The 18,939-nt window shown below is 42.5% G+C and overlaps 1 protein-coding gene across 1 annotated transcript in view; it reads left to right on the top strand.

Moving 5' to 3' along the window:
* PKHD1L1 (PKHD1 like 1) overlaps nt 1-18,939 on the top strand; it is a 189,257-nt gene that overhangs the window by 85,942 nt on the left and 84,376 nt on the right. The window contains exons 42-47 of the mRNA XM_056110331.1: nt 384-540; nt 971-1,127; nt 2,430-2,509; nt 2,949-3,078; nt 5,917-6,046; nt 14,904-15,145. Coding sequence (XP_055966306.1) covers nt 384-540; nt 971-1,127; nt 2,430-2,509; nt 2,949-3,078; nt 5,917-6,046; nt 14,904-15,145 — 896 coding nt within the window. The remainder of the gene's footprint in view (nt 1-383; nt 541-970; nt 1,128-2,429; nt 2,510-2,948; nt 3,079-5,916; nt 6,047-14,903; nt 15,146-18,939) is intronic.

Genomic DNA, 18,939 nt, shown 5'->3' with positions numbered 1-18,939 from the left:
TTTACATTTTAATATGGAGATTAAGGCCTGTTAATGTGGTGAAAATACCACATAAGCAAAGTGAGCTCTGAAAGTCCCTTGTAAAGGTGTCTGGAAGTCAGCTGAGAATCTCTCCATAACTTAGCTCAGGCAGTTTTTCACCCACACTGGTATGCCTGCTAACATGTGCAATTCTGTGTCAGAGATGCAAGCTCTTTATTGACCCTTAACACAAATGTTATAAAATATTAACTCTTGGGGAAAATGCCACTTTGCATTTTGACCGGTCAGAGGGTAAAATTATCATTTTGCACAGGATGGATACAAACGATAGGATATGACAGTATGACCTCAAAATCAGAGAAACACTCGAATATTTTCTTTCCTCCCTTTTCTCCTTACAGTGAAAATACACAGGATGTCCTGGTCACAATAGGTGAAACCAAATGTGATGTCGAATATTCCAACAAGACATGTATCATCTGCGTGACGAATGTCCACATGTCTTCAGGGGAGGTGCCAGTGCATGTCAACATCAGAAGCAGTGGTCTGGCCAGACTGGTAATAGAGCAGTTGGGTGTAGTGAGCACAGCTGTAGGAGCACTAGTACTCAGGGAGGTGACATAACTAGTAGTGGATGTGGAGCTGGCATCGCTAAACAATAACAGGAGTATGACAGATACATTGAAAGTGACGTCAGTTTTCATTTCCCTTTCCTAAAATTTTATTATTTCAATTTTTTAAACAATTCTGGATAATGAAACATTAATGTCAAAAGGAATGATTTTCTCTTGCATTTAATAATGCATTGTTGTGAGTTAATATCGGTAATGGAATTTTCATGGAAAAAAACAATTAACATAAAGCAGGTTATATTTTATTACAGATGAGAATGATATTTTTCCACATCTGTTTTAGGGTTCCTTTTTGAGAAACTGAATCAAGAGTTCTGACAGACTACATTGAAATTGTCTCTCATGTTCTATTATAGGATGATGCCTACTTCAGCTACGTTGATGTGTGGTCCTCCAGCTTATCCTGGGGAGGAAAATCTCCCCCGGAGGAAGGGTCACTAGTTGTTATCACAAAAGGACAAACCATTTTATTGGATCAAAATACCCCTGTTCTGAAAATGTTGCTTATTCAGGGTAAACTTCTTATTTCATTTTAATTTATTTTTGTTTTTTGGACCATATCTGGTAGCACTTAGGGTTTGTTCCCACCTCTTTGCTCAGGGATCACTCGTAGCAGATCTAGGGGATGTTATGGAGTGTCAGGGATCAAATAATCTGGGTCAGCCACATTCACGGTAATTGCCTTACCTGCTATTAATGATATAATCCACTCCCTTTCCCCCACAATCTTCTTAAAATCTATTTATTTGAGATTTTACCTGCAGATGAATGACTAGATGCAGCCATAACTTTCACACATCCTTAATAGAAATGTAGAGCTCCATTCTTTCAGTTGAATTCTACAGCCAGTTTTGGTATGGAGTGATTTACTGAGTTCCAGTCAGAATATTTTCATGGGATAGAATAGAAAATATCAATGAAGATGGCTGTCACATATGTCATAACCTCTTAAATTTACTTCTTGTTGTTGTTTTGGGGTCACATCCACCAGCAAGAAGGGTTTTCTCCAGGCTCTGTTATGCACGGTCCCTTCTGACTGGCTTGGGGGATCTGATGTTGTGCTGTTCAAACCCAAGTTGGTCATTTGCAAGGCAAGCACCTTACCTGCTGTATAATTGCTATAGCCCCTAAAGTTCCATTCTTATGACCCTTGTTTTGATATATATGTGCCCGTGCCTATGCAATGCAATGCATCTCAGCCTGGTGGCATTTCCCACTCAGGAAATCACTGATGTGGCAGCCCCTGGGGCTTGTATAAAGTCAAAAGATATTTGTTATACATTATAGGGAATGATGGGTTGGAGCGATAGCACAGCGGGTAGGGCGTTTGCCTTGCACACAGCCAACATGGCTGACCTGAGTTCTATTCCTCCGCCCCTCTCGGAGAGCCTGGCAAGCTACCGAGAGTATCTCGTCTGCATGGCAAAGCCTGGCAAGCTACCCGTGACGTATTCAATATGCCAAACACAGTAACAACTGTCACAATGGAGACGTTACTGGGCCTGCTCAAGAAAATCGATGAACAATGGGAGGACAGTGACAGTGATAGGAAATGATACCCTGAGTTTTCCTGGATCCCAGCTGGTTGGTCTCACTTTGCCTGTGAATCTGCTGTCAGTTATTACATGGAGTTGTCTCTGTTTTCTGTTACTCTGTTCTTGCTCTAGAAAAGCTAAATCCATTAAATCACCAAAGAACATTAAGTGAAGTGGTATGCATAATGATGAAGGACAGGAAAATCAAATTTTAGTATGTAACTTACTAACCATATTTTAATAATACTTTATGGTAAATTTTAAAACTGTATTTTGATAGGTGGTACTCTAATTTTTGATGAAGCAGACATCGAACTCCAAGCAGAAAATATTCTAATTACAGATGGAGGCATTCTTCAGGTATACAATAGAATGTGATAGATATTCGCTGGTAATCTCACTGTTTCTTTTTAAAACAATACATACAAAATGGACAATTTATTATACCAGCCTCTCACAAGTTTATCTTTTTGTGGGTCTCTGTTATTAGTATAAAATCCTTTTCCTGGGGAAAGGTTAACCAGAATATTCTTTACTTTAGTGGAAGACTGTAGTATATTACCATCAGACAGAATTTAAAGTAGCCAAAAAAATGACTCTGACTGAGGTGAGCTTTGCAAAGTTGTAGCAGAGAATATTTGACCAAGTAGAAAAGGCAGATATTTGGGAAACATTAATGACAGTTGACCAGTAGATATTTTTAAAAGATGAAAGAAAAGGAAAGACTATCCTCATGAGTGATTCCACTGGTGGATACGGAGCTTTGTATTTCCCAACGATGCTTGTGAATCTCTTGTAGATTGGGACAGAAGCGTCCCCATTTCAACACAAGGCCATCATTACCTTGCACGGGCACCTCCGGTCTCCTGAACTCCCAGTGTATGGCGCCAAAACTTTAGCAGTGCGAGAGGGAACCCTGGATCTGCATGGTAGGTGCCCCTGGGACTCATGGAAAAGCGTCAAAGAAAAGCTCAAGAAAGCATCTCCCTCTCTACTGTTCTGGGCACTTGGATGTACAAAATAACTTATTTGATGGTTTTCAGGGGCGTTGGCCCCTTTGTCATACACTGGAAAAACAAATGGGGTTGTAGGTTCGAGTCTCCCAGCTGCTCAGGAATTCTCATCCTCTGAATTTCGCCACTTGTAATAGTGCATTACCTGGGGTCTGCAGGGCAGGAATCATTTCCCAATCTTGCATGTGAGCCGCTTCCTTCTGATTTTTTTCTTTTTTTTTCAGGGGGGGTGGCCGGTCACACCTGGCGATGCTCAGGGGTTCCCCCTGGCTCTGCACTCAGGAATCATTCCTGGCAGTGCTCGCTTCTCCACAGCAACCCCCTGCCCCCCCCTCGCTCCTGAGCCCGGGTGCAAGTGCTAGGGTCCGTGTCCTGGGCACCTTGCATCTCCGGGGTGGCCGTGAGCCCCAGGTTTGTTTTGTGTCATTTGGAAAGTGGAGCCTGGGGCTCCCAGAGGGAAAGGCTGATTCTTATCGTCACTGCAGCGCCCCTCTGTTCACAAGGCACCCCCACATTTGCAGTGGGGATGATGTCACAAAGAGAAGCCAGGGAGAGACTGTGTGAATTAAGTGTTCAATAAAAAGGAAAACATGATCCCCCCCCCCACACACACACACACCAGCACCCAAATTGGGCGTGTATTCTCTGTTTTGACTGTACCACTGTATCACTGTCATCCTGTTTTTCATTCATTGCCTTGAGCAGGCCCCAGTAACATCTCCTTCGTCCTAGCCCTGAGATTTTAAAAAGTGCCACATTCGAGGCTCTTTCAGGGGCAGGAGAATGAAACCCATCATTGTTACTGGTTTTTGGTATATTGAATACGCCACGGCAAGTTTGCCAGACTCTGCTGTGTGGGCAGGATACTTTTGATAACCTGCCAGGTTCTCCAGAGTAAGAACTAGGTAATTTGTGGCCACGCGCTTCTAGGAGCTGGGTTTTATAGTTTCTGGGTCTTGACTGTTGATGGGATTACATGGCTCTGGGGGGGCAGTTGGTGGGTGTAATGCCTACATACTGGAAGATGGGGGATCTGGGTGGAGGAGGTCCCAGTCCCAATCCGTGCTGGCTTGGAGATCTGCGCCCCGGGTCCCGCACACCTGGGTTTCTCTGCCGGTTCCTTCATGCGTGAGGCTCATCCGAACGTGTGGAGAGTGGTCTTAAGCATGGCTGTGGCTGGAACCGGAGTTCTTCAGGTGCCGGGGCTCTGCTCGGGGTGGGGAGGGAAACTCAACCCATCCTCCTCCAAGGGGCCCAGGTGAGGACAGCCAGGCATGGAAGCAGGAGACTCTGTTTTGACTAATTGAAAAAATGTTTTTAAATAAAAGTTACAAACCATTAAAAAAAAAGCAGAAGAGACTAGACAGGGCAAGAGATAATCCTTATGCATAGCACTCTGAGAAAAAGTTGTCAAGAATCTCCTGACGTAACATATTCTTTTTTTTTTTGGCTTTTTTTTTGGGTCACATCTGGCAATGCAAGGGGTTACTCCTGGGTCTGCACTCAGGAATTACTCCTGGCGGTGCTCAGGGGACCATATGGGATGCTGGGAATTGAACCCGGGTCGGCTGCATGCAAGGCAAATGCCCTACACGCTGTGCTACCACTCCAGCCCCAACATATTACTCATTAAGGTGCATCTCTTCCTCTGCATCTCTTCCTCCCCTTCTCTCCGTACTACTTAGTATCAAGAAACATAGTGAGACTCATAGCTTCAAGACGAAGCTATCGAGGACCTCCTCTTACTGCTTTGTATGTGCTCTGATAACTCTTACCTGATTTATCACTCACCTAGTGCCTGTTTATTTCATCTGTGTATGAAAGAAGATGGCATTAAAGTCAGGAAAGAGACAACGATAACTTCTTACACTCATGTCTCTTGTTTTATATATTGGGGCAACATACCTGCCTTCACGGTCTCATGGGAGGACTGGCACCTGGAGACACAACTGACGGTACTGGGGGTGCAGGCCTGGGGTGCTGGGGTTTGAATTCAGACCTTACACTCGCTAGTCTTGGTAGTCACATGTTCTACCCATTTGTACTATCTCCTTTGCCCTGTAACTTCACACATTTGTCTTTTAAGATGGGTTCTTTCTAAAATCTACCTATAAATGTGTAGTTGTTCTTTTCTATAATCACATTCAAGAAAATTATCAGTACGTGAATTATGATTTTCATCATGCTTGAAGTTTCAGGGTAACTTATTACCTAAAGGAAGCATGACACGAGAGGTTTTTGCGACAAAATCTTTTGTTTTATAACAATCAGTCTCTTGTATAAATTGTGTATGTATGTTTATGTAACATGCTAACTTTTATGATTCATAAATGGTCTGCATTAGCCTCTATATACTAAAGTAATTTACATATACTTATATTTTATTTCTATAGATTCCAAATATAAGAAATTTTTATCAACAATGATTAAGATAATAGGTCTCTGCTTTTTTTATCAGTAATATCCATCACTTTTATATTCTGTTCCTATAAAGAAGATAATCATAAATGTAATATATCATTGCAGAATGTCTTTTTTAACTTTATAGACACATGTTTTATAAAGCCCAATTACTACTTTTGTAAAGCAACTATTCTCCATATTTCTTTCTAAGGAAGGCATGTCATGCTTAGGCAGTGAACATTCTCAAAATTTATTCCAAACCAACAAGAAAAAAGGATCAAAACACATCAAGCTCTGTAAATGTTTCAGAAAGCACATTGACTCAAACCTTGTTTTGTTTGTCATCTCCAGGTCTTCCAGTTCCTGTGATCTGGACTCGTTTGGCTCAGACTGCAAAGGCTGGGGAAAAGACTTTGATTTTACAAGAAGCAGTGACCTGGAAAGCAGGAGATAAGATTGTAATTGCAAGCACTGGGCACAGGTTTGATATCTTCTGGACCTGATTGTTTTGGTTTAGAAAAGATTTTTTTTTAACCACGTAGAGGAATGATTCAGAAAGTTCACGACTGTTTGATTTGAACTTGGAACACAGGAGCTGGAGGTAGTACAGTGGCAAGCATCTTACCTAGGTTTATTATTATTATTAATTATTATTTTATTTTAGGCAGGGCTGGAGCGATAGCACAGCGGGTAGGGCGTTCGCCTTACAAGCGGCCAACATGGCCGACCCGAGTTCGATTCCTCCGCCCCTCTCGGAGAGCCCGGCAAGCTACCGAGAGTATTCGATATGCCAGACACAGTAACAACAAAGTCTCCAATGGAGACGTTACTGGGCCCGCTCGAGCAAATCGACGATCAACGGGAGGGCCTTTACCTTTACCTTTTATTTTAGGCAACACATTGTTTACAAAGCTGCTAATGGTGGGATTTCATGCATAAAATATCTTGGCAGCACACCCTCCCCCATTGTCCCCATGTGCACACTTTTCCACCTCACACCTGAGAAAAACTTCCTATAGAAGACCAGTTCTCAGTTTCTGCTGTCTTTGGATTCTTCCCCTGTGTTTCTTGATATCTTGAGTATGAGGGGGATCATTCTATCTGTCCCTCTCCTTCTCATTAACTTCACTCTCAGCATTATACTCTCCAGATCCATCCATATAGCAGCAAGTTGCATGATCTTATCTTAGAGCTGAGTAGTATTCCATTATATAGACGTACCATGGTTTCTTTATCTAGTCACCTGTTCTTGGACACTTGGGCTGTTTCCAGATTTTGCCTACTGTGAACAGGACTGAATGAAAATGGGAATGCAGATGTCTTTTCTAAATGGGCCCTTGGCATACAAGCCAAAATGCAGAATTGCTGACTCATATGAAAGTTAAATTCTTAGTCTGAGAAGTCATCCATATTTTTTGAAAGGGCTGTAACAAGTCAACATTCCCACCATAAGTGAATAACGCTCCCTTTTTCTCTACATCCAGTGAGCACTGGCTGTGATAATATCTGAGGTTATGTGTAAGCACATTACACATTATCTGAGTAAGATATGAGCTAATATCTCATTGTTATTTTGATTTGCATTTTCTTGGCAGAACATTTTATTATCAGATACCTTTTGACTGTCTGTATTTCTTCTTCAATTGAGGAAGGGTGTCTGTTTTTTATTCATTCTGTAGCACCCCACCCACCTCATTTTTTGTCTTGCAAAGTTCTACTAGTTCTGTATATATCTTTAGTACCAACCGTTTGTGAGATGATTGGTGAGCAAATATCCTCTCCCAGGCTGTGGCTGTCTTTTATTCTGGCCATTGATATGGTCTCATCTTCTTATCTTTGCTTTGTTTGGTTCGCTAGGCCAATGGCATTGAGTAATGACAATACCCCTGGACCCAATGTGATGGAGTGTTCTTTGTTTCCTCGCCATAATCTATGGTTTGATTACCCCCCCCCCTACTTAGTAGTCCCTCCTACTTCCACTCACCTGAGGACTGCCAGGTGAAGCTCTTGAGGTTCCCCTAACCCCAGCATTGCAATATATAGCTTTGGGGGCCCCCACGTCACAAGGGTGGCCTGAATACCACTGACACCTTAGGGCCTGACCAGAGCTACATTCTAGGTCCCTTGCATTGAATTGCCAACCATTTAGCCAAATATGTTGGTGGGGTTCTCTAGACCTCCTGAGCACCACTTGAGAGGAAAAGCCAAAAACCACTCCCCCCCAAAACTGTAAAACTTGAAACTTTTCATAAAGAAACAGAAGTTGTCAAATATACACTTGCTAAATATTAACATTTGGAATGCTGTTTTCAATAAGAGAAAATTTCAATTTTAACCAATGAAATCTATCTCTCTATATTCCTTATATATGTATGAATAAATGTCTTAAGTGTTTTTTCTAATTAAGTTCCCACTTAAGATTCTATCTGTAAAAACAAAACAGATTCTCTCAGAAAAAAAAGAATTAAATAAATATTTAATTTGAACAAATGAAATCAAATATATATATATATATATATCACTTGATCACTTGATAGTCCCTTACTCATTGATTTGTTCAAGCGGGCACCAGTAACGTCTCCATTCATCCCTGTCACTTGCTAGTGTAGCCCAATGGCAACTGCTGGCTTCAAGAACATGAAGAGCCTCAAACCATTTGTTCAGGGTCTTGACAAGGAAGTCTGACCATCTCATTGGTGGGCAGCCACGCGATCTTTTAACATCCCGTGGAATCCACTCGGTAACGGCTCTAGTCCAGAGGTCATCTCCAAATCTCATTATGTGTCCAGCACATCTGATTTTCAACGCCTTGGCAAACAGGACAGCATCCCTGATTCTCAAATATCGATGGAGGTCAGGACTTCGGATTCTTTCTCTCACTTGAGTTAAGCGTGATGCTCCAAGCATAGCTCTTTCAATTCCTCTTTGGGAGACCCAAATAGTGTTCTCACCCTGTTTTTGTAAGGCCCAGGTCTCTGAGGCACATGTTAATGCAGGAAGAACGGTGGAATTGAAGAGATGTGCCCAGAGCCAGAGTTTCTTCATCCTCTTAGCTGTTTCTTCGATACTCTTGAAAGTGATCCAAGCCACTCTCTTCCTCCTGTGCAACTTAGGTGCCAGGTCATTCGTCATGTTGGCTTCCTGACCTAGGTACACATAACTGTTGCATTCGGAGATGTTTGTTCCATTGAGAGTGAAATGAAACATCAGGAATGAGTCTGTTTCTAATAAACATTGTGTTGGTGAGATTCAGCTGCAATCCGACCTTTGCACACTCACGGTCGAAGTGGGCCAGCATTTGTGATGCTTGGCTAATGTTTGGTGTTATTAGAATGATGTCATCAGCGAAGCAGAGGTGGTGTAGTTGCCAACCATCTAACTTCACTCCCATTCCTTCCCATTCCAGTCGTCACATGACGTTCTTGAGGGTAGTACTGAAGAGTTTCAGTGAAATGGTATCACCCTGCCGAACCCCTATCTTGACATGGATGATCACTTCTTTGTAGAATCATGAGATCCTGGTAGTGAATCCGCAATACAGCTCATTGGAGGATCCTGATGTATTGAGTTTGAACTCCCTGTTTGGTTAGGGCTTTGGTGACTGCTTCAGTCTCAACAGAATCAAAGGCCTTCTTTAAATCAATGAACGTCAGACAGAGCGGCATCTTGAACTCCTGAGAAACCTCAATGAGCTTGGTTACTGTGTGGATATGGTTGATTGTGCTGAATCCTTTTCAGAAACCAGCTTGCTCGCATGGTTGTCCTTCATCTAGTGTTCTGCCAATCCTATTCAGGATGACTCAAGTGAACAGCTTGTAGACAAGAGACAACAGGCAGATTGGGAAATAATTGCTAATGTCATGGATGTCTCCCTTCTTGTACAGTAGAACAGTCCCTCTGGTTTTCCATTGGGATGGAACCTAGCATTCAGACAGGTAGCGTGTGAAGAGCCAAACCAGTGTATTGATGAGTACTGATGGCAGGTTCTTCAGGTGTTCGGGTTCAGACAAGGTCAGCTTGTCTGGGCCTGGTGCTATTCGCTTCTTTACCAACGAAATGGTGTGTTGAATTTCAGAAGGGAGAACGTTGGGAACGATATATCCATTCTGTGGAATTTGGTATGTGGGCAGTTGGACATGTCTATTGAAGAAATCCGAGTAGAAGTCGTGGATAATCTTCTCCATTGTCCTTCTGGAAGATGTGATAGATCCATCAGGACATTGGAGGGCAGTCATCTTGGTCTTGTAGTTGGCGAAGGACAGGCTGGCATTGCGAATAGTTTTCCCAGCTTCTGCCGCCATCTGTCAGCACTGCTGCTCTTCTCTTTTTTAGGTCTTCCTTTATGGCTTCTCTGCACTACTTTGCAAGCTCGGACATTCACTTGAGAAGGACGTGTGTGTGTGTGTGTGTGTGTGTGTGTGTGTGTGTGTAGCACTGTCGCACTGTCATCCCGTTGTGCATCGATTTGCTCGAGCAGGCACCCTATGTTTGCTTTGCATGTTGTCGACCTGCGTTCAATTCCTCTGTCTCTCTTGAAGAGCCCAGCAAGCTACCGAGTGTATCCAACCCACACAGCAGAGCCTGGCAAGCTCCCTGTGGTGTATTCAATATGCCAAAAACAGTGACAACAAGCCTTGCAATATATTTATATATATATCCATATATATGTGGATATATGTAAATGTTTTGAGTGTTTTTCCTAATTAGGTCCCTGTCTAAGATTATATCTGAAAAAAGAAATCTGCAGTTAAGTTACTTGTAAACCTTTGACTTAGAGCTTTACTAAATTTATTAACGTATGTGACAATGTAAAGGAGCTTTGTCAGGAGTCAGAGAAAGCAGCTAGTCAACTCTTTGTTTTCCTTTATTTTCCTGAAGTTATGATAACAAAATTATAATAATGATTGAATAAGAGGAAAGAAATCATCATAGAAAGAATGATGATTAACTTGACCTTTTTCATGTCTGGCATTTACTGTTGAAATTGTTGATATCTCTCCGTTTCTGTTTAATTATATATTTTAGCAAATAAGAAATAAAGGGCTAGTAATATAGCTGTATCAAGCCTATAAGTGGGAAGAGAGAGCAAGTGTAGATTTATTTTTGTTTCATTGTTCAAATTGTGAAGAGTAGTAAAATTGGATATATTTATACTTACCAGGGAACAAATAAGAACTTATAAGTAGCAGCTAAATTATACTTAGTTTTTGACTCAATTAAGAATTTAAATTCAAGTTGGCATTGAGTTTGCCATTTTCCAAGTTAAAAATAGACTTGCAGGTGTTAGGAAGAGTTAAATACATGTACTTAGCTGTATAAGTACTTTTTTCTGCCTTGGAAGAAATTTTAATTACAGAATGACGAAGTGAAAAAGCAGCAAAATGACAGGATTTACTAATTGATTAGAAAGTTCTCATTTATAGTTTTCCTATATGTAATTTAAAAGTTCAGAATTTAGAATTAGATATTGAATCTTTTAATTCATATTATTATAGTTACCATAGCATGTTTTTAGTAATGTTAATATGTATGGTTTTTATGTACTGATAATACACCTTATCACCACATAAGAACCCAGGACCTTCCAGATATGTCCTTTCTACTTTTTCTTGCCCACTTCTTCGTCCCATCCTTCACGATCACGACCACCCTGTTGTTCGTCGATTGCCTCGAGCAGGTGCCAGTAACGTCTTCTTTGTCCTAGTCCTGAGATTTTTTTTTTTTAAAGTGCCATATTCAAGGCTTTTTCAGGGTTAGGAGAATGAGACCCATCATTGTTACTGGTATTTGGCATATTGGGTATACCACGGGGAGTTTGCCAGACTCTGCCGTGTGGGCATGTTACATTTGGTAGCCTGCCAGTTTGACCGAATTAGGAATGAGATGATAAGATGTCGCACGGCCGCAAATGCGGCCACGTGCTTCCGGGAGCTGAGTGTGATAATCTCTGGATCCTGGCCGTTGTTGGAGTTACACGGCAGTTGGTGGGTGTAACTGTCTAGTTACTGGCAGGTCCAGTCCCAAACTGTACAGGCTTGGAGATCTCAGCCCCGGGTCCCACACACCTGGGTTCCTCTGTCAGTTCTTTTATGCGTGAGGCTCATCCAAGTGTGTGGAGAGTGCTCCCAGCATGGCCTTGGCTGGGCCTCGGTGGTCTTCAGTTGTTGGGCCCTGGTGGAGACAGTCAGGCATAGGGTAGGAGACACTGTCTTGTTCTCTCCCAGGAGCTGAGTGTGATGATCTCTGGATCCTGGCCGTTGTTGGAGTTACACGGCAGTTGGTGGGTGTAACTGTCTAGTTACTGGCAGGTCCAGTCCCAAACTGTACAGGCTTGGAGATCTCAGCCCCGGGTCCCACACACCTGGGTTCCTCTGTCAGTTCTTTTATGTGTGAGGCTCATCCAAGTGTGTGGAGAGTGCTCCCAGCATGGCCTTGGCTGGGCCTCGGTGGTCTTCAGTTGTTGGGCCCTGGTGGAGACAGTCAGGCATAGGGTAGGAGACTCTGTCTTGTTCTCTCCCAGGAGCTGAGTGTGATGATCTCTGGATCCTGGCCGTTGTTGGAGTTACACGGCAGTTGGTGGGTGTAACTGTCTAGTTACTGGCAGGTCCAGTCCCAAACTGTACATGCTTGGAGATCTCAGCCCCGGGTCCCACACACCTGGGTTCCTCTGTCAGTTCTTTTATGCGTGAGGCTCATCCAAGTGTGTGGAGAGTGCTCCCAGCATGGCCTTGGCTGGGCCTCGGTGGTCTTCAGTTGTTGGGCCCTGGTGGAGACAGTCAGGCATAGGGTAGGAGACTCTGTCTTGTTCTCTCCCAGGAGCTGAGTGTGATGATCTCTGGATCCTGGCCGTTGTTGGAGTTACACGGCAGTTGGTGGGTATAACTGTCTAGTTACTGGCAGGTCCAGTCCCAAACTGTACATGCTTGGAGATCTCAGCCCCGGGTCCCACACACCTGGGTTCCTCTGTCAGTTCTTTTATGCGTGAGGCTCATCCAAGTGTGTGGAGAGTGCTCCCAGCATGGCCTTGGCTGGGCCTCGGTGGTCTTCAGCTGTTGGGCCCTGGTGGAGACAGTCAGGCATAGGGTAGGAGTCTCTGTCTTGTTCTCTCCCAGGAGCTGAGTGTCATCCTTACCTTCAAAAAATTAAAAGAAACAGGAACTAAGAAATTTCCCATCAAATCTAACTCAGTGTCCACTGGGTTACTGGTAAATTCTATTTGAGAGTTTTTACAGTAAGAGGTCAAGAACGCTAGTTCCAGGGGTCAGAAAGTTAGTTCAGTGGTTATGGCGACTGCCTTGCATGCAGCCCACCCTTCAGTTCCCTAACACTGCTGAGGGTCCCCTGATCACTCCCAGGAATAACTCCTTAATGCAGATCCAAGAGTATCCCCAATCCCTTACCTCAACCTCCCCCTCCCCCCGCCCAAATGAATGCTACCTCTGAGTCCTATTCCTGGCACACACCAAGTCAGGGCCACTGGGTATAGCCCTGGTGACCCCAGAGCAGAACTAGATCAAATATTAAACTGTCAGGCTGTGGCATCTGACCAGGTACCCTCACACCTTCCCAGCACTGCTTAGACCTGCCTAAAATAAAGGATTCTATATCTAAAATCAGTCTGCCAGGGTGAAGCTCTCAGCAATACCCCTTAACTAGGCTTGCTTATGTTAAATCACCTTTCTGGGCTTTAGTAAAATCCGAAGGCTACTGGCCTCCACTGTGGGAATTATTGTAAATGTTTAGGTGTTCAGGTGCATGAACACCTATACATTTACCCATGGCCAACCCTGCTTTGACCCACAGCACTGCACATAGTACCCTCAGCACTCCAGGAGTGATCCTGAGCACAGAGCTAGGAGTAAGACCTTAACACCACCTGATGTGATCCAAACTGCACACGCTCCCCCAATAAATAAATAAATAAGTTTCTCAACCCCAACACTTTGGACATTTTACACAGTAATTTTTTGGGTAGTATTCACTAGATGTCAGTAGCAACACCAACTTGTAACCACCCAAAATGTGTGAAAGAAATCAAAAGGGGGAAGGAAGGAAATGAGAAAGAGAAATAATTGGGGGAAAGAGGATAGAGGTCTTCGGTATAATGGTGGAATGGGAGCGTGGTCTAACTGTATATATATATATATATATATATATATATATATATATATATACCTTATCAACACATAAGAACCCAAGACCTTCCAGATATGTCCTTATATTTTTTTCTTGCCCACTTCTTTGTCCCTTCCTTACCTTCAAAAAGTTAAATTATAAGAAACAGGAACTAAAAAAGTTCCCACCAAATCTAACTCAGTGTTCACTGGGTTACTGGTAAATTCTATTTGAGAGTTTATATGATATATATTTATGTGTATATATATCCAAAGTACAGATTCAACAGCACTGAAATCATGAGACCTATAGTACAACCACCAGACTTTTGAAATGTGCCAGTGATGGTTGCAGTTGGGGCAGGCTGGTGCTGGGTTTGGTGATGGCATTTTATATGCGAAGACTCAACTATCACTAACTATAAATTATGGTTCTTTAATTAAATAAAACAAAATTTTAAGTGTGAAAGCATCACTACCTATTCCCTGAAGGAATCAGATCATCCTCATTTAAGAACTACTAAATGTGGTCGCTGTATCACTGTCATCCCATTGTTCATCGATTGGCTTGAGTGGGCTCCAGTAATGTCCCCATTCATCCTAGCCCTATCTCTTTACTCGTCCTTCCCAGTGGTGCCCCATTGGTCAGGAGAGTGAGATCCATTATTGTTACTGTTTTTGGCATATCTAATACATCATGGGGACCTTGCCAGGCTCTGCCATGTGGGAGTGTGGTCATCAAAACTATAAATGAATAGTTCTTTTGAGTACTTTATGGAGTTAGTACAGCATTTGGAACAAGTGAACTGCTTTGGAAAGTATTGAAGTGCATCTTATAAATTATATTCACTTATTCTTTTTCTTTTTTTTTTTGGTGTGTGTGTGTGGGGGGGGGGTATACCTGGTGTTACTCAGGTATTACTCCCAATTGCATGCTTGGGGGGGGGGTGGATATTGTGGTTCCTGGTGGTGCTCTGGGGAATTATTGGTTATATGGGACTGAACATAGCCCTTTTTCATGCAAAACATGCAATTCAGTTCATTTGACAATTCCCATAGACTATTCAGTTAGCCTTAAGAAGAAGTAAGGCACCACCTTCAAATTTTTCTACAGTGGATTGTGACACATTTTTCCAGTTTTACAGATGAAGTGTTCAAAATAGCATAAATATACAAAATGTGTTGACCTACATTAAGATAAAGCATTTTGTTCAATTTCTTCAGGCACAGTCAACGAGAGAATGAAAAAAAGACCATTGCCTTTGTATCTGCTGATGGCATAAACATTACACTGGCTGATCCACTGAATTACACACACTTAGGCATTGCTGTCACTCTCCCTGATGGAACGCTGTTTGAAGCAAGGGCAGAGGTTGGAATTCTTACAAGAAATATTTTGATAAGAGGATCCAATAACATGGAATGGGATAACAAAATTCCAGCATGCCCAGATGAATTTGACACAGGTAAGTTTAGTGGCTCTTGGCTACCACAGATGTTGGCTTCAAATGTTTCCAGACATTTCAAAACTTGGATTCCCATGTCCTCTGACACAGAACCCAAACACCAGACATTAAACTTTGATCCCAACCTGTGACAGTTATATTTTCTATGCAGGTGTCATTAGTTATAATTGATGATTGCAAGGCTGTTTTAACTTAGAGGAAGTGAGTCACTACTAACCCCTGAGTACCCAGAAGCAGAGAAAAACTGGCTACTGGGTAATCTTATGATGTTCAGCACACTTCTCATATGCAAATATTTGTGAAGCATGATGTGCTTTACAAGACCCCTTTCAGTATTTTGTATAATCACTAATAGAATTACAAATCCATAAGCCAGTTGGATAAGAGATGCAATTTAGGGTGGGAGAGAGAGTACAGGGGGATTGCACTCAGCAGATCCCAGTTAAATTCCCCAGCACAACATATGGTACTCCCTAAGTACAGATAAGAGTGGTCCCTGAGCAGAGACAGGAGTCATCCCTTAGCACCAATGGGTCTGGCTCCAAAACCAAAGAGAGAAGACCAAAATTACATATAAAGTCTTCTTTTTTATTGAATCATTGTGAGATACAATTACAAAACTTTCTCTTTTTTTGATTTTTTTAAAATTTTTATTAGTGAATCACCATGAGGTACAGTTGTAGACTTACAGATTTTTGTGCTTGGGTTTCAATTATACAATGATCAAATACCCGTCCCTGCACCAGTGCCCATTTCCCACCACCACAGATCCCAGTATCCCTCCCACCCCCATCCCCCCCATTCCACCCTACCTCTGTGGCAGGGCATTGTCTTTTGTTCTCTCTCTCCTTTTGGGTGTTGTGGTCTGCAAAAGAGACATTGAGTGGTAATCATGTTTGGTCCATAGTCTACTTTCAACATGCATCTCCCATCCTGGGAGCAACCTCCAAACGCCGTTTATTTGGTGCTCCCTTCTCTATTTGAGCTACCTTTTCCCCTAGCATGGGCTGGAGTGATAGCACAGTGGTAGGGTGTTTGCCTTGCAGGCAGCCAATATGGCCGACCTGAGTTCGATTCCTCCGCCCCTCTCGGAGAGCCCGGCAAGCTACTGAGAGTATCTCGCCCACATGGCAGAGCTTGGCAAGCTATCTGTGATGCATTCGATATGCCAAACACAGTAACAACTGTCACAATGGAGACGTTAATGGGCCCGCTCGAGCAAATTGATGAACAACGGGAGGACCATGACTGTGATATGTTCTCCTAGCATGTAAGGCTGGCCTTCAAGCCATGGAGTGAACCTCCTGGTACTTATCTCGACTATTCTTGGGTGTTAGTCTCCTATTTTGTTACTTTATGTCCCCCAGATGAGTGCAATCTTTTTTATGTCTATCCCTCTCTTTCTGACTCATTTCGCTTAGCATGATACTTTCCATGTGGTACCACCTGTATGTAAATTTCATGACTTCATCTTTTCTAACAGCTACATAGTACTCCATTGTGTAAATGTACCAAAGTTTCTTTAACCAGTCATCTGTTCTTGGGCACTCAGGTTTTTTCCAGTTTCTGGCTATTGTAAAGAGTGCTGCAATGAACAAACAAGTGCAGATGTCACTTCGACTATACATTTTTGCCTCTCTGGGATATATTCCCAGGAGTGGTATTGCTGGGTCAAATGGAAGCTCAATTTCAAATTTTTTGAGAATCGTCCATACTGTTTTCCAAAAGTGCTGAACCAGTCGGCATTCCCACCAACAGTGAAGGAGTGTCCCTTTCTCGCCACATCCACGCCAGCATTGGTTGCTTTTGTTCTTTTGAATGTGGGCCAGTGTCTGAGGTGTGAGATGGTATCTCATTGTGGTTTTGATCTGCATCTCCCTGATGATTAATGATATAGAGCATTTTCTCATGTGCCTTTTTGCCATTTGGATTTCTTCTTTGAGAAAGTTTCTATTCATTTCATTGCCCCATTTTTTTATGGGGTTGGATGTTTTCTTTTTGTGGAGTTCAACCAGTACTTTATATATCCTTGATATCGACCCCTTATCAAATGTGTATTCGGCGAATGTCCTTTCCCATTCTGTAGACTGTCTTTGTATTTTGGTCACCGTTTCTTTTGAGGTGCAGAAGCTTCTTAGTTTAAGATAGTCCCATTTATCTATCTCTGTTTTTATTTGCTTGGCCAGTGGCATGACATCTTTGAAGATAGCATTAGCTTCAATGTCATGGAGGCTTTTGCCAACTTTTTCTTCAATTTACCTTATGGATTCCACTCTGATTTTGAGGTCTTTAATCCATTTTGATTTAACTTTTGTACATGGTGTTAGGCAGAGATCTGAGCCCATTTTTTTTTATGTAGCCGTCCAGTTTTGCCAGCACAATTTGTTAAAGAGGCTTTCCTTACTCCACTTCACATTTTTTGCTCCCTTATCAAAGATTAGATGATCATATGAGAGGGAGATATCAGTATAGTCAACGCTGTTCCATTGGTCTGCAGCTCTGCCTTTGTTCCAGTACCATGCTACAATTACAAAACTTTCATGTTTGAATTTCAGATATACAATGGTCGAACACCCATCCTCCTTCAGTGCACATTTTTTCCACCACCAATGTCCCCAGTATCTCTCCCCATCCCACCCCTCCCCCTCCATCTATGGCAGACAATTTCCCCCATACTCTCTCTCTATTTTGGGTCATTATGATTTGCAATACAGATACTGAAAGGCTATCACGCTTGGTCCTTTAATAGACTCTTCTTTGATGGGAAGTATAATATGAAGCAAAGCTCATTGGATTTTGTGTCAGATGCCCCATGTTCTGATTCCCATTTATTTCCATAAGTCTGACAAATGTTCATCAATCCTAATTGTATCCTGTTTAAAATAAAACTCTTTCCTATTCTGCCTACTTATTAAAGTTGCCAGAATTAAGTGAGAAGTGTGAATCTAATTCCTCACTTCTTAAGTTGAAAGGGTCAATCCATGTGTAGATCATATAACTGAATGTGAAGGTTAAGAACTTCCTTATTTGTTTCATTTTTGGGGCCACATCCAGTAATGTTCAGAAGTTCCTATGCAAACAGTAATAATTCCTGGTGGGATTTGGGGGACTATATGGGATGTTGGAGATCAAACCTGGGTGAGCCAGGTGCAGGGCAAATGCCCCACCCAGTGTACTCTCTCTCCAGCCCAAGGGTTCAGAACTATTTGACAAAAAAAATGCACTGAGCATGCAATAACTAAGAATTCAAAATCAACTACGTAACTAGAATCCAAGGTATTTCTGGGAGCACTTGTCCATCTTGCATATGTCAGGCAGAAAATGTAAGAAGCCCTGCTCTCATTTAGAGTTTCCAAAGTGAGTAATACTGCCTTCTTCCTAGGGGCACTGGGCCCAGCTAGGAATGTAGTGGTAGCCTTGGATATAACTGGGGATACTTACTATTCCTTTACTTGAAGAAAGTAGATTTCCACAGGATTTCTGAGCAATTTTATTGCTCAAAAAGGTGCAGAAGGTTTCATAAATTCTACTCTAGCACTATAATAATGGGCTGGAGAGATCCAGTCAGCCTGGCCAACCTGAGTTCGATTTCTCCACTCCAAGAGGAGAGCCCAGCAAACTACCGAGAGTATCTCGCCTGCATGGCAAAGCCTGGCAGGATACCTGTGACGTATTCGATATGCCAAACACAGCAACAAGTCTCACAAAGGAGACGTTACTGGGCCCGCTTGAGCAAATCGATGAACAACGGGAGGACAGAGCTACAGCACTATATTAGATTGACTAATTGTGCT

The sequence above is a fragment of the Sorex fumeus genome, unplaced genomic scaffold (genome assembly GCF_029834395.1).
Source record: "Sorex fumeus unplaced genomic scaffold, SorFum_2.1 ptg000002l, whole genome shotgun sequence".
NCBI classification, from domain to species: domain Eukaryota; kingdom Metazoa; phylum Chordata; class Mammalia; order Eulipotyphla; family Soricidae; genus Sorex; species Sorex fumeus.
Note: the sequence above shows the minus strand (reverse complement) of the source record. Positions and strands in the feature narration are given on the sequence as shown.